Raw genomic sequence first — 24,447 nt, forward strand, 5'->3', positions numbered from 1 at the left:
CCATATCCAGAACAGAGTCCCTGGGTGGTGCAAATCATTGACACACTTGGCTGCTAATCATAACGTTGGTGATTTGAGTCCACCCCAAGGCTTTTCACAGGAAGGGCCTGGCAATCTACTTCCAAAAACTCAGCCACTGAAAACCCTGTGGAGCACAGACTTGACACAAATGAGGTCACTGTAAGTTGAAGTCAACTTGACAGCAACTGGTTGGTTATATCCAGAATAGGCTTCTTTCTAAAGTTCAGATAATTGTACTAATTTTCTTTTGTACATTTCTTTTCTTAAAGTATCAATTCTTTTTTTCATTGTTGACAGATCACTTTTTTGTAGTATTATGCCCATAACAACTATTATCATATTAGGTTTTTTTTTTTTTTTTATGGCTATTTTTATGAAGTACTGAGTGTCCTAAACAATGATTTGAGATGGACAAACACTTCTACTCTGATTAAATAGGACAGATAACCAGCCAACAGAAAAGGAGAAAGTAGGAGCACCTATGTAAGAGCAGATATAGCTGATGACTCCCTCCATCTCTTCCTCTCTCTCCAATTTGTGGTTTTGGAGGTAGTGTAGAAACTGAGTCAGTACTGGGCTGCTGTGTGATCTCTGAAATGCTTGCCTTGCAGGAATTGTTTGATGTTATCTTGGATGAGAACCAGCTTGAGGATGCCTGTGAGCACCTTGCCGACTATCTGGAGGCGTACTGGAAGGCCACCCATCCTCCAAGCAGCAATCTCCCTAACCCTCTCCTTAGCCGTACCTTAGCCACTTCAACTCTGCCTATTAGCCCCACCCTAGCCTCTAATTCACAGGTAAGGAGAGGTTCTCTTTTACAATTTTCATAGAGACATTAGGCTGCCTGCAGTCAGGCCACTGGTTTCCAATCCCTGAGGTGGTGCTTCACAGTCATCCCGTGTATCTGCTCGGTGCCTGTTCCAGTCTACTAGCTCTCTTCTCATTAGAATATTAAGAGCCATTCAAAAAGGACAACATTTGCCCACAAGCAAAAATGAGATGGCAGGAAGGGGTAGAAAATCCACACAAAAGGAAATGAGAAACCAGGACAGATATGTGGAGAGTGCAGACCCATTGTGGGGAATGCAACTAGTCATACATAAGGTCATGGAATACTTTATACACAAACTGGCAAATGGGAAATTAATTTTCTCTGTAAACTTTCACCAAAGCACAATAAAGAAAAAGAGCCATTGAACCAACTTAAGTATGAATTGTGTACTTCTCTCAGTATAAACAGAATATACTCTGAACATATACAGACTTTAAAACCCACTAAATACATGTTCTTTATGACAGGGATAGGAAAACTTCACAGACTCTAGAACCAAAATACCTGCGTTCAGAACCAGATTCTCCCCCTTACCAGTTCATCCTCCTGAGCAAGCTCATTTGCTTCAGAATTAATAATGGCCACCTGTTTCATGGGGTTGTTTTATTAACTGAGTTAAAAGTATGTAAAAGTCCTATAACAGTGCCTATCCTATACTAAGGATCATTTAAACATTGGATGTTATTTTTTGGTTTGTTTCCTTAATCCTTATCTTAAGCCAAAGTCAACCTCCTGAAGAATTTAAATCGTCCCACATGTTATTTAAGCAGAGGTGGTTAAGTGTTCACCAATGCGTAGAAAAACCTCAGAGACTGGCCTCTGTGTTTGCACCAGAGAACATAGGAAAGAATGTCTTCCTCCCTCCTTCATTTATTTAACAACAACAGAAAAATCATTAGTGTATATACTGTTCTAGGCACTTACATGAGCTTCAATTTAATGTAGTATAAACTTTATAAATGTCCATGGACAGTATCAAAGTAATTAAGTAACTGAGCTAGGTTATATTTCATTTCAGTGTTTTAGATACCTAAAAGGGACTAAACTTGAATGGATTTGCTTTGTAGTATGTTAATTCCCTTTCTATGAGCTTGGTGAATGCCTGTGTCCTTTCTGTCCCCTCCCTGCTAGGGTTCTCAAGGTGATCAGAGGACTGAGCGGTCTGCTCCTGGCCGCTCTGCTTCCCAAGCCGAAGAAGCACCCTGCCTGGAACCAGTCAAGAAATCCCAGCATCGTTCTTCCTCCTCAGCCCAACATCACAATCACCGCAGTGGTACAAGTCGGGGCCTCTCCAGGCAAGAGACTTTTGACTCAGAAACCCAGGAGAGTCGAGACTCTGCCTACGTGGAGCCGAAGGAAGATTATCCCCATGAACACGCAGATCACTATGCCCCACACCGTGACCATAACCACAGAGAAGAGCCCCACGGGAGCAGTGATCACAGACACAGGGAATCTCGGCACCGTACCCGGGACATGGAGCGAGAGCAGGACCACAATGAGTGCAACAAACAAAGAAGCCGTCATAAATCAAAGGATCGTTATTGTGACAAGGATGGAGAAGTAATATCCAAAAAACGGAATGAGGCTGGGGAGTGGAACAGGGATGTTTACATCCGCCAATGATTTTTGCCCTTTTGTGTGTGGGTTTTTTTTTTTTTTTTTTGTGGAAGTCTTGTATAACAGCACCCCCAAATTCTTTGGGGTCTACATTGCAATCATATGTGATCTGTCTTGTATATTTTTGTATTGCTGTTGCTTGAATAGCAATAGCATGAAATAGAGTATTAATATACTGTGTTTTTGTTTTTTTTTTTCCTTTTGTAAGTGCTATATGAAATAGCCTGGTACAGCTGCAGTCCTCCAGTTGTATACTGGAGTTTTAAAAAACTGTCTTGGGTGTAGGTGACACTTGAACAAAATCTGTTGCCATCCAGGTGGTGTTAGTGTTTTAAGAAGTGTAGTTGATGTTTTCAGAAATGTAGTTGATGTATCCCGCAAGCCAGAATCAGCACAGATAAAATGTGGAATTTGTTTCTCCAGGTTTTTTAATATGTAGGCACCTGATTTGCATATCCACTCATTCATGGACCACTGTTTCTTGCTTGTACCTCTGGCTGACTAAATTTGGGGACAGATTCAGTCTTGCCTTACACAAAGGGGATCATAAAGTTATAATCTATTTTCTATGTACTAGTACTGTGTACTGTATAGACAGTTTGTAAATGTTATTTCTGCAAACACCTTATTATTATAATTATAATATATAAATATATATATATATATATCAGTTTGATCACACTATTTTAGAGTCTTAATGCCAAGTCAGCAGATTTGCTTTATGAATAACAGGGACTAGAAATGCCCACATTCAGGAAATTTGTAATAACATTGTCTAGACACCTTTCCCCATTTTAGTAGAAAGTCTGTACATATTGTAAATATGTGTGATTGTTTGACTTGAAAAGGTTTGATTTTTGAATGTTACACCATCCTTGTAAGTTCATAATTTTGACCATAAATTATGGTAAATATAACTAAACTCCAGAAATTGTTCTAATCCATACAGTTCACAGTTTGTGACAAACACATTCTTAGTAGCAAGTGTCTGTTATAGTCACAGCACTGGAGTTTACGAGCCGGAATTCTTTGTGTGCACGTGTGCGTGTGTCTGTATGAATGAGTATGCACAGGTTGCGGTAATTCTGAATGCTGGAGACTAATGAAGAGAAGAGACTAATACCTAAATCCTGTCCAGCTGGCTTTTTATTTAATTGTGCTGTATGTTGCTTTAATGATCCATTGAGCAGTCAGGGAATGTGAGGAAGTTTGCTGCCAAAGGTAACTAGGAAAGCATACATCTGCTGGCTCCTCATTTTTACTCCTAGAGTAAAAATACAGGCAACTTTTACTGTGAGTGTTTCACTGGAAATGTACAATCTTTCTTTCTTAAGAATATTTGTTTTAGTAAGAAAAGTTTACATAGCTTGTGGGATTATTTCGTGGGAAAATAAATTTTTATAACTTCTCCCACTTTATTTTTTAACCTTGCCTATCATTCCCGTTGTTTATCTCCTGGTTACCAATCACCCCATCCTTCCCCCAACCCCAGTAATTTTGTTGTCTGTCAAAACCCAGAAGTGCTTCTTATAACCAAAGTTTCTGCTTTTCAGAGGTAATCAGGGCAAAATGAAGTGACTTGAAGTGAATAAAATGTTAAGATTATTTCAGGGCTTTGAAACAGTTTGGCCGTTGCAGCAAAATCAAAACAGACTCAAATTTGTAAAATGTGGGTGAACCAGAATGGGAAAAATTATGGGATGAAGCCCTGGAATAGAAGAGGCGTAGTGGGCCCATTCAGGAGCCTGATGCAGGAGACTGGATTATTTCCAGGACTGTGGAGAGAGTTACACCCACTCAAAATGATGCAGTTGGCCACCATCTTTGAGCCAGGTACTGTTGTTTCTGACTCTGTCTGCCAAGAGACTTGGTTGCTATGCAACATACATGCTGCCACTGTTTTCTAGGAGGGAGATTAAGTTTCTGTTTCTAGCAGGGCATCTACCCACAGATTTTTCTATGCCAATTATGGTTCCAGTACACCCATATTTTAAAAATTCAAGTCCCTTCTGGTGTCATTTTGTCAACCATGACTAAACTGGGAAGAACTGGTTCAAAGCCCTGGAGTATTTCCCTATACCAGACATCTGTTCTAAAGAGGAACTCAGAAGATACTATCCCCATGCCTCAATCATACCATTGTAAAAAGACTCACGATGTTGTTAATCATGTTAAGGGTAAATATTCCCCATACCTTCCACTGGGTAGGGAAAACACTATTAAGTATGCAAGTACCTAGCACTTGTTGTCCTGGGAAAACGCCTATCTATAATTGCCTAACTTCAGATCTGTACATTAACTTATTTAACAAAATAAGAATTATAATAATCTATTGTTTATTTTGCTTTATTATTCCAGGTCTTTGCCAAACATTCTTGGCCCTTTTTATGTAAAACTGTTTAAATTTTTCATTTCCCCAACCCCCAAGAAAACTCAATAGTTCATTAAATGATATAAGTACTTAGTGTTTTCTCAGCTCGTTATGAAAACTTCCATTCATAATCAATCTATTTGTTAATTAATTCTTGTTTACATGAATTTTTATTCACTATAAAGTCATGTTTATTTTTTACACAAAATTTTCACATCATTGGGAAACTATATCCCCATTAAAATTGTAGAAAATATTTCTGATAAACTTTCCAGAACAGTAAGAGGTGGTTGACCACTAGAGCCCTATCCTTTCCTACATATTTTACTCCAATTAATGACTTTGGAAAATTCAAATTTGTGAAGTATAACTGGTATTTATCTTATTTGCTGCTATCATTAATTAAAAGAGCAGTGCTGATTCTATCCTTTCTTGTGTGTGTGCCTGGATTTTTAGTTTTCACTTCACTAGGGAACATGTTAGTCCCAGTCAGAGTATTCCTCAAAAAATTATATTGCAGGATTTGATATAAAAGCAACTCTACATGATAATTGTATTGTGGCCATATGAGTAAACAGTGTACTAAACTTGTAAATGAAGAAATAATTCCAAGGACAATGAGATATTAATTAACATATGGAATGTAACATTATAGTCTTTTCACACAGCAAAGGCTTAATCTTAACCTGATACTCAGTTGTAGAATTGATTTTTGTAGTCAACCTAGAAAATGCTGAAAATGTACTTGGTAGTTCTATGTTTTGTTTGTTTGGTACTCATTCCAGTTTTTCCTGTGCTCCTTCTCTACTGCTCATTTAAGTTACTGTTATAAAAAGGTGCTGCTAAATGTAGGATGTCTTAGTCATATTGTACTTTGGGACAATGCCACATTTTAACATGGTCTGCTCTGCATTCCTGTTAAACATTCACTGTCAGCTACACTGAACTGTTTAAAAAAAATCTGGTTTAAAGTTATTCATATAAAACAAATAAAGAGCTGGCTTCTGCACTGTTTATTAGTAGTAGTATTGATTGCCATTTTAGGAATAATTTTTTTAGTTGAAAATATGTCAAATATCCAGCAAAACTTCCCACTTAACATAGCATTTTCCTTAAGGGCAATGCCAATCATCGATATTCTTTTAATAATCTTCTGTTTATGTCTGGTTTTTAAGAAGTTAAAAGGTAGGGATAACAGCTAAAGTTTTTTTTTTTAAAGATGTTAGCTATAGCACATTAGTCTTTCTCCTACCTTAATTCCAAATGTGTAGCAATTCCTATTTCAGGTTTTGAATTTTATTCTTTGTATTTAAGAAAAGATCCAGCTTGATGACAATTTGAACTCCTTATCCCTTTGCTCAGTGATGTAATGCTGCCAGTCTTGGATGCGCTCATGTTATAAAACTTCAAGAGTCACATTGTTAAACAGGTAACAAGATGGTGATTTGGTCAATTATTTATTTCTGGTAAATTATAACTATTTGCATTTCACTTTGCTGTTTAAAATGTGATGCAGGGTTTTGCAGCAGTAAAATGCATTCACTGTTGAATTTAAATGCTTTTTCTGTTTCATAGAAATAGCTGTGTTGATACTAAATATGTTAAAAGATAATAATCCCCGTTAGGATTTCCCTTTTTTCTTGTATTTTTTCTCAAATTTCTCGTGTGCCTTGAGTATATTTTATTTTCCAATATACTTTATTTTTTGGAAAGAAACCCACTGAAAATTGTCTATGTTAAAGGAAAAAAATTTAACAAGATTCCTGTTTTCAGTATGCAAGTACTTTTTGCTGGCATTATTTATATTTTGATACTTGATGGTATTAATAGAAAATTTACACCAATCAAGTTCACTGTGAGGCTGGTTCTCTCCCATTTTCATCTCAGCTTAGCACGTAAGGCTTTGCAGAGACTGTGAAAGGCACTGAATTTGTAGCGGTTTTCTTAAAATACATTTAAAGCTTATGTAAGTATGCTGAGCCAAAAAACAGAAGTGCCTCAGGTGAACAGTGTTTCTCTTTCGTCAAATGACATCTACTGGATATAAGGGAGAATAAGGGATAGAAAGCAGTCAGTCATATTTGAATCTTACAGTGCTTGAAATATTTTTTCACTCATTAAGCATTTAGTGATTATAAACTATGAAGCAGTGACAGAAAAGACAGGATTCTTGGTTTTAGGATGTTTCCCAAGTCTAGGGGTGGGGGCAGAGATATGGCTAGTAAACTATAATAATGGGGGAATAAATGCCAGAAGAGCAGCAGATATGGGCACTAAGAGTAATAGAAAGAGGTATCTAAACCAACCTCAGGGAAGAGTGTTTAGGAAAGGCTTCTTCAAAGGAAATGCTATCTAAAGATCTGACCTGATTCAAAAGACCTTGTGATCTTTATGAATTCAATAAATAGTTACAAGAAATTCTTAAAACCATGTGGAAAAAAACTGTCAAGCAATTCTTTCCACTTCATATGTCCAAGGCCCAGGAACTCTGGAGCAATCTGAATAAAAGCTAAGCAAAACAGTTTGATGTATGTAACACCTCATGAGACAGCCTTTAACACTAAGGGCTGCTTAACTGCTCTTCTATATCCTGCTCAAGAAATGTAAAGGAGTAAGTAGTTAGTCGCTTCCCTGCACTGTGTGATTCAGTGAAGATCACATGGGCATGTTACAGATTCTGATACTGTCGAAACCTGGACCCAGAATTCCCTTTCAGCTGGGTGAACCTGAATGGGTAGCAAATATGACAGAAAAACTATATGCAATAATTACCCTCAGAACATTTTCTTTCAAAATTTTCTAATAATTCCCCTCTAGATAAGAATAAAATATTTACTCACTTACATAACCATTTGTCCCTCTTAAGAGCTGAACAAAGTTGGGTTTATTGCCTTATTAAAACAAGGGAGCTGTGAGGGTATAAGAAAGGGCTTTGACTATAAGAAAGAACCTCTATAGCCAGGCTTATGTTAGGTGATTTTGAGAAGGGCTCAGAGCTTGGGGCTGTTTTAGATCGGATGCTGTCAGAAAGCAGAGGTAATTCTGAAATTTGGTATTTTAAGAGACCTTATCTAAACCATGGGTGGTATGAAGCAAGGCTAAGTTTGTGATCAATAAAATGTAGCAGTCTTTCATAGTGATCATTTTTGTAGTTTGGATAATCTTGTTTTTTTGTCTGAGTTCAGATTTGATTATGAAGTGGTCTTTTTTGTCTTGATCCATCATGGTCACAGTGGCCTTTTCTGATGTGGCTGTTGTGTGAAAGTATTTATGTTCAACAGAAGCAAACCACAGTACAGCTTATCAGGCCAGGTCCTGGCTGTCAGGAGCTGTTTTTCTCTCTCTCATCAATCACAGTTCTCATAACTTTTATGTGTTCCAGTAAGAAGTCCTGGTGGCATGTGGATAAGGCATTTGGCTGCTAACCAGAAGGTCAGAGGTTCAAACCCATCAGCCACTCCATGAAAGAAAGATGGGGCAATCTACTTCCGTAAAGATTTACAGCCTCGGAAACCTAATGGGGGCCACTATGAGTTGGAATCGATTCAATGGCAGTGAGTTTGGTTTTTTGGTTTATATTTGTTCCAACAGATGTTAAAAGGTACTTGGGGGAGTTTCCTCATTTTTCCAGTGTACAAAGTGAAGGAAATCCTCACTTTTTAGTTTACAATCATGAAAAAAAATTAACCTAATGAAGGCAGACTATCATTTAAAAAGTATAGACTTCATCTGAAAGATATTTACCAAATAACAAGCAGAAAAATATTCAGGTAAAATACTGAGCTTAGTTACTGGCACATGGTAAACATACTTTCCATGCACTGAATTCTTAAGGAACAACCACTTAGGAACTCAGGAGCAGATTTTTTTCTCCCCTATAATGAAGTTAAATATTGTCAATTTTATCCCTTCGTTAGATTCACTAATTTTTAACAGAAAAACTGAGTTGGATTCTTTACAAAATAAACACAAGACCCCAACTGAAAATGTGTTGTAGACATCTGCAGGCATCTTCTTTTCTTTATACTTTGCCAAATGCATAAAGAAAAAATTGTTTCAAAACATAAAATATAACTTTATACCACCCCCTTCACTACTTCTTCTGTCTCTTGATCCCTGTTCAAACAGCTGGCAGCCTTTTCTATTTCCTTAGCAACCATGCCATCAATCAGTTGGCCTGACAACACTCTGCTTTAAAAAAAAAAAAAACGCAAATATTTGGAATTTTAATTTCTGAATATCCTTTTCCTATGTTCTTTTCCACTTAACAAATTTTGCAATAAAAAAACCTATACAATCTTTATTTGCCAGCCAAATCATGTCTTCTATTCTAGTATCTCTGAGAGAATTAATGTCAGTGTCCTGTAATGGCACAACAGATGGATCAAATCGCTGCAGCTGTTTCAATTGTTCAAATGATAGGCCTGCTCCCATCATTCCTTCTCCTCCAATCTGTGGTTCCTGTTTAGAGAAAATGAACAAGTATGGATGAACATCCCTGTAATTAGTAACTGCACAACTTAATTTAAAAGAGAAACTGAGTTGTATCTAACTGGGTCTAACTAGCATGTCTTTCAAAAATAGAAAAATGAGTAAATGCCTTTTATTTTTGTGGAATATACATGCTATTTTGCCAGGTAGTAATTTTTCTAGGTATGGCCACCCAATGAATGAGAATTATGTCATAAATATCAAGTACTGTGACACTGCAAAGGCTGAGCTTCATAGTTAGAAATGCTTGGATTCACATTGCAGCGCTGCCATATTTTACTGTGTGATTTTAAGTAAATTTGCCTAACTCTGTTTCCTCATCTATACAACACTTTGCTCAGCCCTGAGACTTAAGAATGCAGTAGTACACCTGGTATTCGTGGGCACTCAATAAATAGAACATAACCATCACCATAGCAATAGGTAAAATTCAGTTTTATCTGTTGGACTCCCCCAGAAACTGACAGAAGTTCCTTAGGCATATTTTGCACCTGAATGCCTCTCTCTGACCCAAACCAACTGAATGATAAATGTTGCCTTTTTTAAAATGGTACGAGAACAATAAATATTAAATAAATATTATATTAGAAAGGAATACACAAAGCTGTATCAGTCAATTTAGGGGAATACAGAATCAAAAGAATTGAGGGTTGCTTGCAAACCACTAATGCAGAAAATCCATAATCCTAACTTAAGTAAGTCACCATTTCACAGACACATGTGTATGTGCTAATGAAGATATTTCTTCAGACATCTATCTAAGAAAACACATTTATTATTTTGTAAGGGAAAAAAAAAAATCTTTTAGGCATACATTGAGTAGAGGAGAGAAAGAGACAGAGACAGAGAATATATTTACACACACACAAGTAAAATTCCAAGGGAATTCTGAAGTCTTCCCTTCATCTATAATTATAATTATCTTAAATTCTAGGTCTAGAAATCTACCTCCAGATTGTATAAGTATTCCAATTACATGCTAGAATTCTGTACAGAAAGTACTAAAGTTAGATGTTCGACAAGTCTGGATGATTACAAACATTATTACAGCTTTAACCTGCATCTCAAACATCATAGGCTAAAAATCTAATCCTAAATATAGTTTTAATAAAAACTATAATGGAAAGTTAAACAGTGCTAAGGAAAATAAATCTTTTTAAATGTTATATATTTTGTAAACCATAAAAAAAGCTATCATCCTGAACTACTACTTCTTTCCCTTTGGGTAGTCTTTTTTTTTTTTTTTTTTTAAATAAGGCGCTCAGGTAGCAAAGTGGTTAAAGCATTTGGGTGCTAATCAAAAGGAAAGCGGTTCAAACCGACAAGCTGCTCCATGGGTAAAAGACGAGGCAGTCTCTTTCTGTACAGATTTACAACCTTGGAAACCCTATTGGCAGTTTTACTCTGTCCTAACGAGTCACTATGAGCCAGAATCAACTCGATGGCAGTGGTGGGCTTTGATGTGAAATGAGAAAAAATGGTCACTGTTTTCTGTATCAGAAAAATATAAAACAGGGAGGGGAAAAAAACTTTTAGAAACAAAGTGCTGAGTAACATGAACAATAACTACATGTGGCATAAATGTAACAAAAATACATCTAAATTCTTTGACACTGTAACACAATAAAAAACTTTGGAGGTGCAAATCCTCTATGGACCATCTAAATGGTTCTAATTAGAGAAACAGATTCTTGTAGTATTAGTTTCAGAAATTTTGCTTGACATATTTCTTCATGCAACACTCTGTTTATTATCATGCTTAAGTTTCTCTGATTTTTCAGATTACACAGAGAAAACAAACTACAGTCATGTGCCATTTAATGTCCACAGTACGTTTGGTGAAATAAGATGTTATGTGATTTGGACATTTTGCTAATACCATATCATAGTTTGTTCCTGCTTTTTCCTTGAAGCATCTCAAACAAGCTTCATGCCTTAACAGTAATGGTCAGTGTTCTGAGAGAGATTCACTTTTGCGTTCGGTGCTCAATTCATGTCATTAGCAATTTCTCCATGTCTGATATAGGTCCCTCTCACATTTTCATTAATCTTGTAGCTTTCAGTGGAACTGATCCTTTACCAGCTTGGAGAATTTTTTTTCTGTTTTTGAGGATCATTGTGATTGTCAAGTATAACATGCCTAAATCATGAGCAACAGCATTCACTGATTTTCCACCTTTGTGTTAGTGTTGTTCAATAACCTTTTGCTTCACTTTAAAATCGATACATCTCCTTTGCTTTTCGCTCCTGCTATCACTAGCACTGCTTTTGCTGCATTTGGGAGCCACGATACACTTTATGGTAGTATTTTCTAAAGGTTTTAAACAGAGAGTTAATATGTGATACACAAGACTGGATGCTGCTGCCTATGGGTCGAAGGTATATACTGTTACACAGTAAACTTTTTAGATAGTTAAGTATAGTATAGTACATAAGCCAGTAACACAGGTATTTATTATGACTATCAAGACATATGTATTAATAGGTTATACAACTGGCAGAGCTATCACTTTTTATACAAGAGACATGAGATACACTCAGTGCATGCAGAAAGCTGTTCAGTTCACTATTCTCTGAGATTTTTGAACTCTTAAGATTTTACGGGACCATGGATGTATATGTGATCAGACTTTGACGAAATGGATGTTATAATGCATGACTATACTCTTACCTGTGGCTGAAGCTGAAGGCAAGGAAATGTTCTGAGGGCCCAGGCAACTTGTTCCTCATTTTCTGCCAGCGTTATAGTGCACGTGCTGTAAACCAGCACACCTCCTGGCTTCAGGAGTTGAACTGCCTAAAGAAAAGTGTGATTACACAATACATTCTACCAGATCAATAAACACTTTTATTGAAGGGATCTTATAGCATAATATATGATATAGTTGAAGTGTTTTGGATAAATAAAATATCTGTATGACAAAGATTCTTTCTCATATTAGAATACATAATCTTCCAGAGTAGATGCATCACCTTATCTTGGAGCTGTTACAGTCCATGAAGAACAAGACTTTCCTAAATACATCATTTAGTTCTGTGGCTTTAGAAACTATTTTTATGTTGAAAACTCACAAATTTACATTTTTACACCAGACCTCTTCTATGCAACTCCAGACTCATATATGCAATTGCTTTTTTGACATTTCTACTTACTATCAAAAAGGTATTTCAAACCTGACATGTCCAAAACTGACCTATCTCCCCTCCCAGAAGTCTTCCCATTCTTTCAGTTGCTCAGGACCTAAATGTTAATTATCCTTGATGCTCCTCTTTCTTTCATATCCCTCATCCAACAGCAAACTCTATTGGCTCCTTCTTTAAAACATACCCAGTATTGGCCACTTCTCACCACGTGTACTGGTACCATTCTGGCCCAAACCTAAATTATCTTTGGCTTGGATTGGTGCAGCAGTTGGCTACTGAGTCCACCTATTTCCTTCCCTGCCCTTCTACAATTTATTTTCAATACAGCAATCAGAATAGTCCTTTTAAAACTTGTCCCAAACCCTCCAAATACCCTCCATTATCACTAAGGGTCACAGCAAATGTCTTTAAGTGCCTTTAAGGACCTACATAAACCATGACTCTGCTCCTTTCAGACCTCATCTTGTATACCTCTTACACCTTTGCTCACTCTGTCTTAGCAACAACAGCCTATGTGCTGTTCCTGGAAATGTTAAGACACACTCCCACCTCAGATCTTCGCACTACTTTGGAAAGCGCTTCTATTCATGTATTCCATGTTCCTTCCTAACCTTCTTTATTTCTATGTCCCTTTTTCAGCAATGTCTTTCCTGACCACCCTATGTAAAACTCCAACTATTCTAATCCAGCACTTCTATCCTCATTCTTTTCTTTCATCTACTCCATAGGTCCATAGCATTATGGCCTTATAACACACTGAATAACTACATTTGTTTATCTATCTTCCTCCCCAATTAAAACAGAAACTCTGTTAGTAAAGAAGAGCAGGGGTATCTGTATATCTTCTACACTACTGCATGGTCAGCCTGCAGAGTAGGTCTTACATTTGGCAAATAAATAAGTCAGGATATAAGGTGTTACACTAAACTGTATTTGTCCCCAGTAACTAAAGTTTATCTTTTTAAATTCTAAAGTTTTATTTTTAAAAATCTTTTAACAAAAATTCTTTTAAATAGATATTTGCTTTCTGAACTAGAGTATATTAATCAAAATGTAAACTTTCCTACTAAATGCTAGCTACTGTGTTAAGCACTTTACATGGATTTTCTCAATAAATCCCTCTAACAATCCTGAGATAAGGCTATTATCCCCAGTGGGCTATCTCTATAACGTAGTTATTATCTTCATTTCTTAGATATGGAAATGTATATCCTTAAAGTCACTGCAAAGGAAGCAGGAAGCTGTTTCTCTCCCAATGCCTGCATGATCTTTATACACTCAAAGTCTACTGGAAGAATGTCCTCTAGGGGCAGTGTACCCTCTCCCCTACTACTCTTAATGGGAAGGTACATGATTAGCTGTCTAATTGCATACTGGCAAGATTTAATCTTAGATCTCAGAAGGAAAGGGAATGCTTTTCCTTTGATGCCATCAAAGCTGGGGATAAAGACCGTAAGACTGTTAGGTCACCTGAGCCCAGACTGTGTCAAAAGGCCCTTCTCTTTTTCTTCCCTTCTATTTTTCCTGTGTACCCCAACACAGAAAACCCTCTGGTCTAAGGTGTATAGCCCTCTCTCTGTCTCTTTGTCTTTTGCCTAGAACACACTGAGGAGCAATGAGTGCACAGAGGAGGTCTGTAATCTCATCTCAGGATGAGGGTCAAAGGAAGACCAGTCCAAGAGGAAATCTTACCCTGTTTCTTTTTGTCCCCATTACTGTGTAAGGAATAAACGCTTGTGACCTTGCTATTAGGTAATGTCAATCATTTGCTGAGAAACTACAGCCCTGCATGAGCTCATTTTTCTTCTCAGTTCACCACAGTCACTTATATGGAGAAGACAGAACTCTAATCAAGCTAGGTATGATTCTGAGGTCCATGTTCTTAATTACTTTTTATCTGTACTCTAAGTTCTCTGTCACACACTGTTAGCTCTTCCTTTTCACTTAGATCAATGTACTTACCCCTACTAGCCTTTCTAAATTTTTTTTTTCTTATGACCTAAAAAGAACCAAAAAACCAAGTCTTTTTAGATAGTACCATAATTTTACCCACAAAGCAGAATGGGTTTCAGCTATAATTAAAGATCTTTTTTTGCTGCTCACTGTTTTAATTCCCAAAAGATGTTCTTTGAAGACTGTCTAAAAGAAGAAAAAGGTAATCCACTAGGAGTGCTACATTTGTTTGCAAAAGGAGACACCAGGCGAAATGATTAGAATAGTACTCAAAGACAACCATAGAGACTGAACAATTACAGTATATCCATTATTGCTACAGCCTATGTATTTCTAATTAGAGAATTGAAAGGAAATAATTAATTCATATTCAATCAAATGATGTCCATACTGTGAATTCCACTGAAGCATTTTTCCAAAATTAAGAGAAATCTTCAAATGGACTACCTGGCCTTCTTCTGAAATATTGTGGAGAGCAGATAAATTTGCAAAGTTTTTATGATTTTTCTGATATCCTAAACTGGCCACTGTCACTTTCCATTTTTATCAGTGTATATATTTGCCTCTCTTGGCCTTCTCCTTTCTAATTTGCCATCTGAGATGACCCAGGAAGAAAAATAATTAACCCTGTAAAAAAAAAAGACAGTTTTATTTTATAACCAGTTCTGTACATCAATTAGTAACTAATTGTTGGCAATTAGCTAGAGGTTCTATTTTGTTTTCTTTTATACGGCAGCAGAGTCTCTGAAATTCATTACATGTCACAGTGAAGAAATTCAGCTATTGGCTATGTATTTTAAAGGGTCAGTCAACATTAAAGGAAAGCTATTTAAAGCTCAGTCCTCTCAGTCTGTTGATATATCCAACTTGTGAAGGTTAACTTTCTTTAGCAGTAAATGATCATTACGTACCACAGAAAAGAGTTTTCGTTGTAAAGGTTGATATGATGTCACTTCCTTCAAAGTCCAAGTACAAGCCATGTTTGGTCTCTGTCCCATTCCACTACAGGGTGCATCGAGAAGAATTCGGTCAAAAGATTCTGGTAAGAATGGAGGTTTCCCTATAAAGAGAATTGTGAACATATTGGTTACCTGGCCTATTGATCAAGAAGAGAAAATTCTTGAGATAGAAGCAATTACAGGAAACTTAAAGTCATAATTCGGAAAAGAATGAAAAAAAAAAACCAAAAAACCCCAGTTTCCTTCTCCAATAAGTATCTGGTTATGCTATTTCTCACATAATCTTTAATATGGATTTTTATAAAAAGGTTAAAATGGTTATGATCATTTGGGATTTTTCAGTTGATTTTGTGCAAATCAAGGCCTAATCAAGTAAGACCTTTTATCTCCAACTTCACAAGCCATGATTCATCAGAACAATTAAGTGAAACTGACTCAAGTCAATCTGGGAGCTGGCCCTTCTCTTAGTAATTCCTATTGCATATAGCCCCAGAGAAAGAAAGTCAATCTGTATAGTGGGTTGAATAGTGTCTCTCCACTCAGAATTTAACTTTATTTAGAAATAGGGTCTTTGCAGCTCTGATTAAGGTAAGAGTTGAGACGGGATCATACTGGATTAGTGTGGGCCTTAAATCCAAAGGAGCTCTGGTGATGCAGTAGGTAAGGCAACTGGCTGCTAACCAGAAAATCAGTGGTTCAAACCCACCAGCTGCTCCACAGGAAGAAGATGAGGCAATCTACTTCTGTAAAGATTTACAGCCTTGGAAACTATGGGGGTTGCTATGAGTTGGAATCAACTCAATGGCAGTGAGTTTGGTTTCACTTTTTAAACACAATGAGAATATCCTTTTAAGAGACAGAAAAGGACACAGAAATACCCAGAGAAGAAGGCCAAGGGGATCATAAAACTAAATGTAAAAATTAAAACTATAAAACCTTTGGAAGAAAATATAGGATTATATCTTCATTACCTTGGGTTAGGCAACAGTTTCATGATTTGGATGATTTATAACAATAGTACTAGATAATCGAATTAACTGTATAGGAGTCAAAATGACCGTGCAATTTGCTGTCAGTATAGTTTCTGATTTACTGAATCAAGTTTATACTGTTCTTCTTGCCACCTCATACTACACCTCAATTAATACTCTCCCAGAGGCTTTCAAATTTTCATTTTAAAGGGAAAGGAATGCTTTTGTTGAATAAAATAAATAAACAGTCACAATCACCAATTTTATATATAAACCCTTGTCAGACTGCTAGGAGTTCTTTAATATTCAGTCTCCTCTTTTTCGATAGGAATGATCTGAACTGGGCACATGACTACACAGCTAAAGACTACATTTTCTAGCCCCTTCTGTAGTTAAATTGATAAAGGACCAAATTTTCACCAGTTGGGTGCTCATCTTACTTCCAGGTCTTGCCTTCCTTGTCCCTTTCCTTTCCCTCTGGAAAGAACTGGGACTTGGACACAGAGATGAAGCTCCAGCATTGGATGCCAACTTCTAGGTGACACAAAACAAACAAACAAAAAGTCTACTTTTCCCAAGCCACTGTATTTTGAGTTTCTCTGGTATAATCCTTTGGCCTATACACCAACTAATATAAATCCCCTGGAAAACCTTAGCTAGCCCCTTCAAGTTCAAAATCAGCTGACAATAAAATGCTGTTCTCATATAATTAGGCAATTCAATCTGATCTATTCCTAGCTCTGACTGTAACAGCACAAATAGAGTCCTGGCCCTGGCCCTCAGAACAATTGCTGCTTTTCTAGGAAATATTCCATGTGTTTCATTTGTTTGCTTATATTTTAATCCCATGTAGTTCAGTAGATATTACGCAGAGGTTACAAAATAATTTCTCACTTTCTGTTACAGGTTGAATTGTATCTCCCTAAAAGATAAGCTCAAGTTTTAACACTTAACAGTATATATGAACATGACCTCATTTGGAAGCAGTGTCTTTGCAGATGTCATCATTATGTGCTGTCGAGTCAGACCCGACTCAGCCAATTCCCCTCCTTGGGTTTCCGAGGCAGTATCACTACAGAAGTAGATTGCCCAACCTTCCTTCTGAGGAGTGGCTGGTAGGTTTGAACCACCAGCCTTCTGGTTAGCAGTCAAGTGCCTTAGGCACTACGAACACTACCAGAGCAGATGTCATTAGGTAATATAAACAAAACACAAAGCCTTCGAGTCGGATCCAACTCATAGTGACCCCTCCTTGGGTTTCCAAGGCGGTATCACTATGGAAGTAGATTGCTCAACCTTCCTTCCAAGGAGTGGCTCTGAGTTTGAACCGCCAGCCTTCTGGTTAGCAGTCAAATGCCTTAAGCACTACACTATGCCACCAGAGCTCCCATTAGGTAATATAAGGGTAACATAATCCACTATGTGTGGTGTGCTTATAAAAAAAGAGAAGAGAGAGAGACACAGAGAAGGAACTGTCATGTAAAGACACAGATAGTGATGCAGAGGAAGATGGCCACACATAGATCAGAGTTATGCTGCCAGAAAACAAGCAACACATGGGACCAGCAGAAGCTGGAAGTGACAAGAAAGAATTCCTCGCTTTGAGCCTTCAAAGACAGCATAGCCCTGCCAACATTTTGATTTTGGATTTCTAGCCTCCAGAACCACGAAAGAATAAATTTTTGCTTTTTTAGCCTCCAGCTATAGTACGTTGTTATGGCAGTCCTTGGAAACTAATATTCTTTCCAGGGTCTCAAAGGTATGTTGATTTTCACTTTACTACTAATATATCTTCTACCAGATGGGCTCTACCATCTGATATTCTAAATTTAACAACCAAAATCAAACTATCAGAGAGTATCTGTGATGAAAACAGCCTTGACAGAAACAAAAGTGAAACAATTATGTAATAAAATGATAAGGATGTGTAAAAACATCAGAGATCAAATAAGTTAGTTAATATTCAGTTAATAAACTGTCTTATTATAGTACTAAAGACTGATCTTCAAGACAGCTATCCCTATTCTAAGCCTAATCCCAATTTTATTATTACTGAGAATGATGATCACTTTACTTTCAAAGAGAAATAAAAATTGGTGATCTACAATTGCAGTGGTGTGATAATCATAGATTATATTGAACTACCAACTGTCCACTAATTATTCTTAAGAACAACAACTTATATCTAAACAAACTAAATGGTGAGAAACAGTTTTGTTTTTTATTTTTATTTTTTAGGGCAATCTACATGATCTGTAAAGGGGAGGTGGGGATCAAACCCCATGTCCTCAGCTTTTCAAAAGTTAACTTAGTCAAATAGAAATAGCATATTTAATCAATAAAGTATTGGGGAAAATTAATGGCACTTAGTATATCAAAGTATGCAAGTTTCTGGAGTATTACATTATATCAGATCTAAACAAAAAATATACAGATAAAGAGATAGTGATTTAATAAATACAGTATTGATATCATAAACATCTAATTCCAAAATAAAGTGGTAGTTTTCCCTCCCCTCTCTGCTCCATACCCCCATTCCTCAAGGAAAAAAAAAAAAAAGGAAAAAAATAGCTGTGTAGTCATAAACTTGAAAGCTCAGATCATATCTCAGAATCGTTCCAATATATAATCTGAAATGAATACAAATACATTAAGAACAAAGGGCTTTGACCAAGTGTTGGGGATTTATCTGTTTGTACACTACTAAAAACTTGATAAAAACCAAACTCACTGACATAGAGTCAGAAAAGACTCATAGCGACCTCTCCTTGGGTTTCCGAGGCAGTATCACTACGGAAGTAGATTGCCCAACCTTCCTTTCAAGGAATGGAATGAAAAGCAAAAATATATCTAATATGGCAAAATACCTTGGATCCATGCTAAAATTTCAAGGGTCAATGGGTATTTTGGGCCAAGAACAATAATAACAAGAATCTCAGTTATTTGTCTGTGACAGCCAATTCTACAAGTCTTTAAAATAAAATGTAACTCACCTTCTGTGTCCTCAACCATCTCATGTTTAAGAGCCTTTGTTCCATCAAAGCAAAATGCCCTGATGGAATTCAATCCCAACAACAAAGCATTCTGTTTTATTTTTTCTACTTTGTTGGATATTTTATCTAGTGCTATTACTTCTCCCTAAAAATGTAAAAGTAAAGTGTTAATCCAAAGCAGTCAAGAAAATTATTAATAAAAAGAATTCATGAAAAATTATAGTCTTCCCCATTCCCACCATAACCCCTAGTTTAAAAGCTGAATTCATTAACCAAATCCTCTTCTCAGCATTTTCAGAACTATACACATAACAAAATTCATGTGAATTAAAGCAATTAAAGCCAAAAACATAAGACAGAACATCTGTATATCATAGCAAAATGTTCTGGATTACTATGTGTGTATTCACACACACATAACACCCACAGTCATTCATTCATTTATTTTTATTTCTATATTTTTTTCCTATTTCCTGCTTGACACTGTCAATGTTTCAGAAATTTTAATAGTATTAAAATTAAATACTAATTGGCAATGTAATTTTCATCAGAAGTGTTTGGATAACTAAAATTTGTACTGAAGAGAGGAAAAAATTACAATTTCATCTTGATACAGTAAATATTTGTACTTTTTACTGAAAAAAATTGCTTATAAATCCTTTGGGTCTTAAGAATTATCAAATATAGATAAAAATAGACATCAACTGAGTAAGTCCATATTCTAGCACTTTGGGTTGGGAACACAAATACATATTTTCTATCAAGTAAGTGAGCTAGAGTAGGATTTACTGAAAGCCTTATAGAAGTATGTTTTTATTTTAGAAAATCTTACTCCAGGTAATTTTTTATTTTTAAATTTGTATATCAGGAGGATAATGGCTGAGTTTCCTAGATTCATAAGATGGTCTCTTGCTACAAATCTGAGCTAATTTAGAAAAGCAGTAACTGATCTACTGCCCTCACCCTTTTCAAATCCTTGCTATGCTCTTCACCCAGCTTAGATACACCATGGTGCATCATGATAATCACTCCCTTGAACACATCCTCAACTCTCATGCTCCTCTCCTGCACATACACACAGGACAAAAATGCAACCATGAGTAAATCCAATTCTATCTCCATGCAGCTGAAAAGTACACAATCACACCAATGAATCTCACTTTAACTTCAGGATAGCTATATTCATAAGATGCTTAGCAAAACTGGAATTATGACAACCCATTTCCCCTCATTTTCCTAAATTAACATTTCACACTTTCTCAAAATTCTTAACAGCTCCTCCTCATCCACTCTCACCTGTTGTTGTTGTTATGTGCCTTCAAGTCAGACCCGACTCATAGCAACCCCTCGTTGGATTTCCGAGGCAGTAACACTATGGAAGTGGATTTCCCCATCTTCCTTCTGAGGAGTGGATGGTGGGTTTGAACCGCCAGCATTCTGGTTAGCAGTCAAGTGCCTTAGGCACTATGCTACCAGAGCTCCCATTCTCACATGATGACCTTGAATTCTATTTCACTGAGTAAACGGAAATAACCAGAACTTCCGGGCTTTTTCCACATCCACCAACCCACCAATATTTGTTCCATGTACTCTGTCTTCCCTACTATTTCCTGGAAAAACTGTCCCATATTACTATCTAAAGCCACTTCTGCTACTTGTGTATCAAATCTCTTATCTCACCTACTCAAGGATATTATTCCAGCAATGTTTTAAATCTCTCTCAGGTGCTACCAATTTCCTCTTTGTAATGTATTTTTCTCACTGGCACAGAAACATTGTTATTTCTGTCATCTTTAAAAAAAAAAAAAAACAAGCACTACATCCCCCTCCATCTACTTACTAACCACATCCCTGCTCTGTACAATACTCCCTCCTCAAAGGAGTTATCTCTACTTTGATTTCTCTCTCCTCTCATTCTTTCTTAAAACCAAGAAAATATTTATATTCACCAAAATAGCTCAGGTCAGGATGACCAATGGCCTTCATGTTCTCAAATCCAGTGGTGAGTTTAAGCCTCATCTTACCTGGCCTATCATCAAGATTTGACACAGTTAATGTCTCCATTTTCCTTCAACCCCTGTTTTTCACATGGCTGCTGGAGTTACCACACTCCCCTGGCCATTCCTTCTCATTTTACAATCCCTGAATATTGGTTTGCTTTACCCGTAAGGCTCAGTCCCCAGACCTCTTCTATTTTCTATTTCCACTCATCCAGTCTTGTTGTTAGGTGCCATCAAGTCGTCTCTGACTCACAGCGACCCTATGTACAGCAGAACGAACCACTGCCTTGTCCTGTGCCAGTCCCACAATTCCAGTCTTATAACTTTACATATTATCTATATGTTGATTTTATCAATTTGTATCTCCAATCCAGACCTCTCTCCTGGACTGAAGATTCATATATATCCAATTGTTTTCACGACATCTCAAAACTCTTCACTATCTAATTGACATCTCATTTTATTATTTTAAAAACTGACTTTCTGATTTCTCCTTGCAAAACTTGCTTCTCCCACAGCTGTCCCTATCCAGCAATTACTCCATCCTTCCAGTTCTTCGAGCCACAATACTTAGGAGTCTATCTTGATTACTCTCTCATTTTCACAACTAATATCCAATCTATCAACAACTCCTGTTAGTTCTACCTTGAAAGCATAGCCAGAATCTTCTTATTACTGCCGTTACTTCCTGTAAATTAGTTTCCTAACTGGTCTCTGTATTTTGCCCTTACAAATAAATATAAATAGGCTGTTGGTGGTGTTAATTGCTATCAAATTGATGGTGACATGAGGCGACCCATGTGTGCAGAGAACCACTCCACAGCATTTTCAAGGCTGTGACCTTTTAGAAGCAGATTTTCAGGTCTGTTTCCCAACATGTGTCTGGGTGGGTCTGAACTGCCAACCATTCAGCTGGTAGTCGAGCCCTTAACCATTTGTGCCACCCCGGGACTTATCCAAGGGCAGAGTTACTCATATTCTGTGGCAATGAAGCAGATTTTATGATTAAGCCAGATCATAAAGTTTTTGTGAACTCTAGGACAAGACTGCACATATGCACATATATTAGATATTCATGTGGGTGTTTGTATTTATTTATGTATTATATATGTGTGTATACATTTACTTTAACATATATATATTTCGGGAGCTCTGGTAGCATAGTGGCTAAAGCACTTGACTGCTAACCAGAAGGCTGGTGGTTCAAACCCACCAGCCACTCCTCGGAAGGAAGGTTGGGCAATCCTACTTCTGTAGTGATACTGCCTCGGAAACCCAAGGAGGGGTCGCTATAAGTCGGGGCCGACTCGACGGCACATTAACAACAACAAACAACATATATATTTCAACACTTCAGTAGTGTACTGTGGTAGTTCAGTTTGTGTGTCAACTTGGCTGGGCCTGGTTGAATGGCTGGGCAGCTGTTGGTAGTATTCCCCATGATGAGACTGGCAATCAACTCCATGGTGGAATCTACTGGGAGCAGCTGAGTAGCTGTCTTAGGGAATGTGATCTAGTTCCTGTATATAAGCAGAAGTCTTGGGGAATGGTCTCTAGCTTATGGCACACTTGGAGCCTGCATGTAGCCATGTCATGCTTCAGCAGCCTGCCATGCCCTGCCCACCTTGGGACTTAGAATGGACTTGAATTAATAGCCTATCGTGTGCTTTGGTAACATCGGGACTGTGCCTTTTTACTTGTCAACCTAGGGCTTGGCAGCCTAAGCAGCCAGCAGCTGCTTGAGTGAAGAAATGCCTCTAGCTCCAGTGGGCCAGGAGCAGGAGGCAGAGCTGAAGCCCAAGGCTGAGGGGCTTTCAGCCAGCCCATCGAGCCTGACACTTTGAACTTGGACTTAAAGCTTCCAAACTGTAAGAGAATAAACGCTTGTTTGTTCAAGCCATCCCATTTGTGGTCTATTCTTGTCAGAGCAGCACGAGGTAACCAGAACATGTACTAAAATTAATTTTAGTGGAAGAATCTATTTTAACAATTTTTAAAAGTATTAAGTCTTCTAATTAAGAACATGAAAGGATTTCTAAATGTTTCAGTATGCCCAAACTTAATTTTATGAGGGTGGAATCGTATTCTATAATTGTATTATAGAATTATAATTCTATATAATTTAATATACAATTATATCAAATATAATTGTATTAACAAATTAGTGATTCAAGATCTTGAGACAGTCTTCACAAATGATAATTTTTGACTGAATTTAATATATTGACATCTCTGAACAGTCTTTACTTTGGCTGAATCTGTAAATGTTCAGATCATGAATGCCTGTATAATGGTTCATAAGTTACATGAAATTTCACCTTCTCCACTGAAATATGTAATACATTAAGTAGTTTTGCCGTAAAGACAGTCTTACCTGATCATGCATTAATGCTGCAATGTGTGTTGTTTTGCCTCCTGGTGCTGCACACAAGTCTAGAATCTTCTCTCCAGGTTGAGGATTCAGAACATGAGATACTACAGTAGATGGCAAATTCTACATAGAAAAAAAGCAATCAACTGCCAATATTCTAAATCACCTTTAATTTCAGAATCATAAACATAGAGAAACCTTTGAAGCTAATCCAGTACAGCATCCTCAAGCCTGACAAAAATACAGTTTTTGTAAATACACCAGTGTCAAGAAATTCACAATTTCTTAGAGTATCCTGTGATCTCACAGGACTTATACACACACACACTATTTTTCCAATCAATCCATGAATTCTTCCCTAATATTAATGTTTTCTGGGTACTTGCATGTTATGGATTGAATTGTGTCCCCCCCAAAAAATATGCATTGAAGTTCTAATCCCAATAACTGTAAATAGGATTCTATTTGGAAATAGTTTTTATGTTAATGAGTTCATTAGGATGGGTCCTAAATGTGTAGGGTGGGTCCTAAACCTAATCACTTCTAAGGGTTATCTTATAAAAAGAAAAGACACGAGCTTCCGACAAGATGGTGGACTAGGCAGAAGGATTGCAAATACCCTCTTCAACAAAGAAAAGGGAAACCAATTAACACAGACACAGAAGATAATCTTAGACCCCTGAGCCTTGAAGGGAAGGATACAGAATTGGACTAAACCCCA

The 24,447-nt window shown here is 37.0% G+C and overlaps 2 protein-coding genes across 2 annotated transcripts in view; one reads left to right on the forward strand and one right to left on the reverse strand.

Annotated features, from left to right (window-relative positions):
• CACNB2 (calcium voltage-gated channel auxiliary subunit beta 2) overlaps positions 1-2,479 on the forward strand; it is a 517,878-nt gene extending 515,399 nt beyond the window's left edge. The window contains exons 13-14 of the mRNA XM_007936340.2: positions 633-818; positions 1,985-2,479. Of these exons, the coding sequence (XP_007934531.1) occupies positions 633-818; positions 1,985-2,479 (681 nt within the window). The remainder of the gene's footprint in view (positions 1-632; positions 819-1,984) is intronic.
• A 6,613-nt stretch (positions 2,480-9,092) lies between these two features.
• Positions 9,093-24,447, reverse strand: part of NSUN6 (NOP2/Sun RNA methyltransferase 6) — a 72,604-nt gene continuing 57,249 nt past the window's right edge. The window contains exons 7-11 of the mRNA XM_042780344.1: positions 23,730-23,849; positions 19,356-19,500; positions 15,344-15,492; positions 12,007-12,132; positions 9,093-9,305 (exon numbers count right to left, since the gene is read on the reverse strand). Coding sequence (XP_042636278.1) covers positions 9,093-9,305; positions 12,007-12,132; positions 15,344-15,492; positions 19,356-19,500; positions 23,730-23,849 — 753 coding nt within the window. The remainder of the gene's footprint in view (positions 9,306-12,006; positions 12,133-15,343; positions 15,493-19,355; positions 19,501-23,729; positions 23,850-24,447) is intronic.

Source organism: Orycteropus afer, unplaced genomic scaffold (assembly GCF_000298275.1).
Source record: "Orycteropus afer afer isolate SDZICR_OR568_19922 unplaced genomic scaffold, OryAfe1.0 scaffold00035, whole genome shotgun sequence".
NCBI lineage: Eukaryota > Metazoa > Chordata > Mammalia > Tubulidentata > Orycteropodidae > Orycteropus > Orycteropus afer.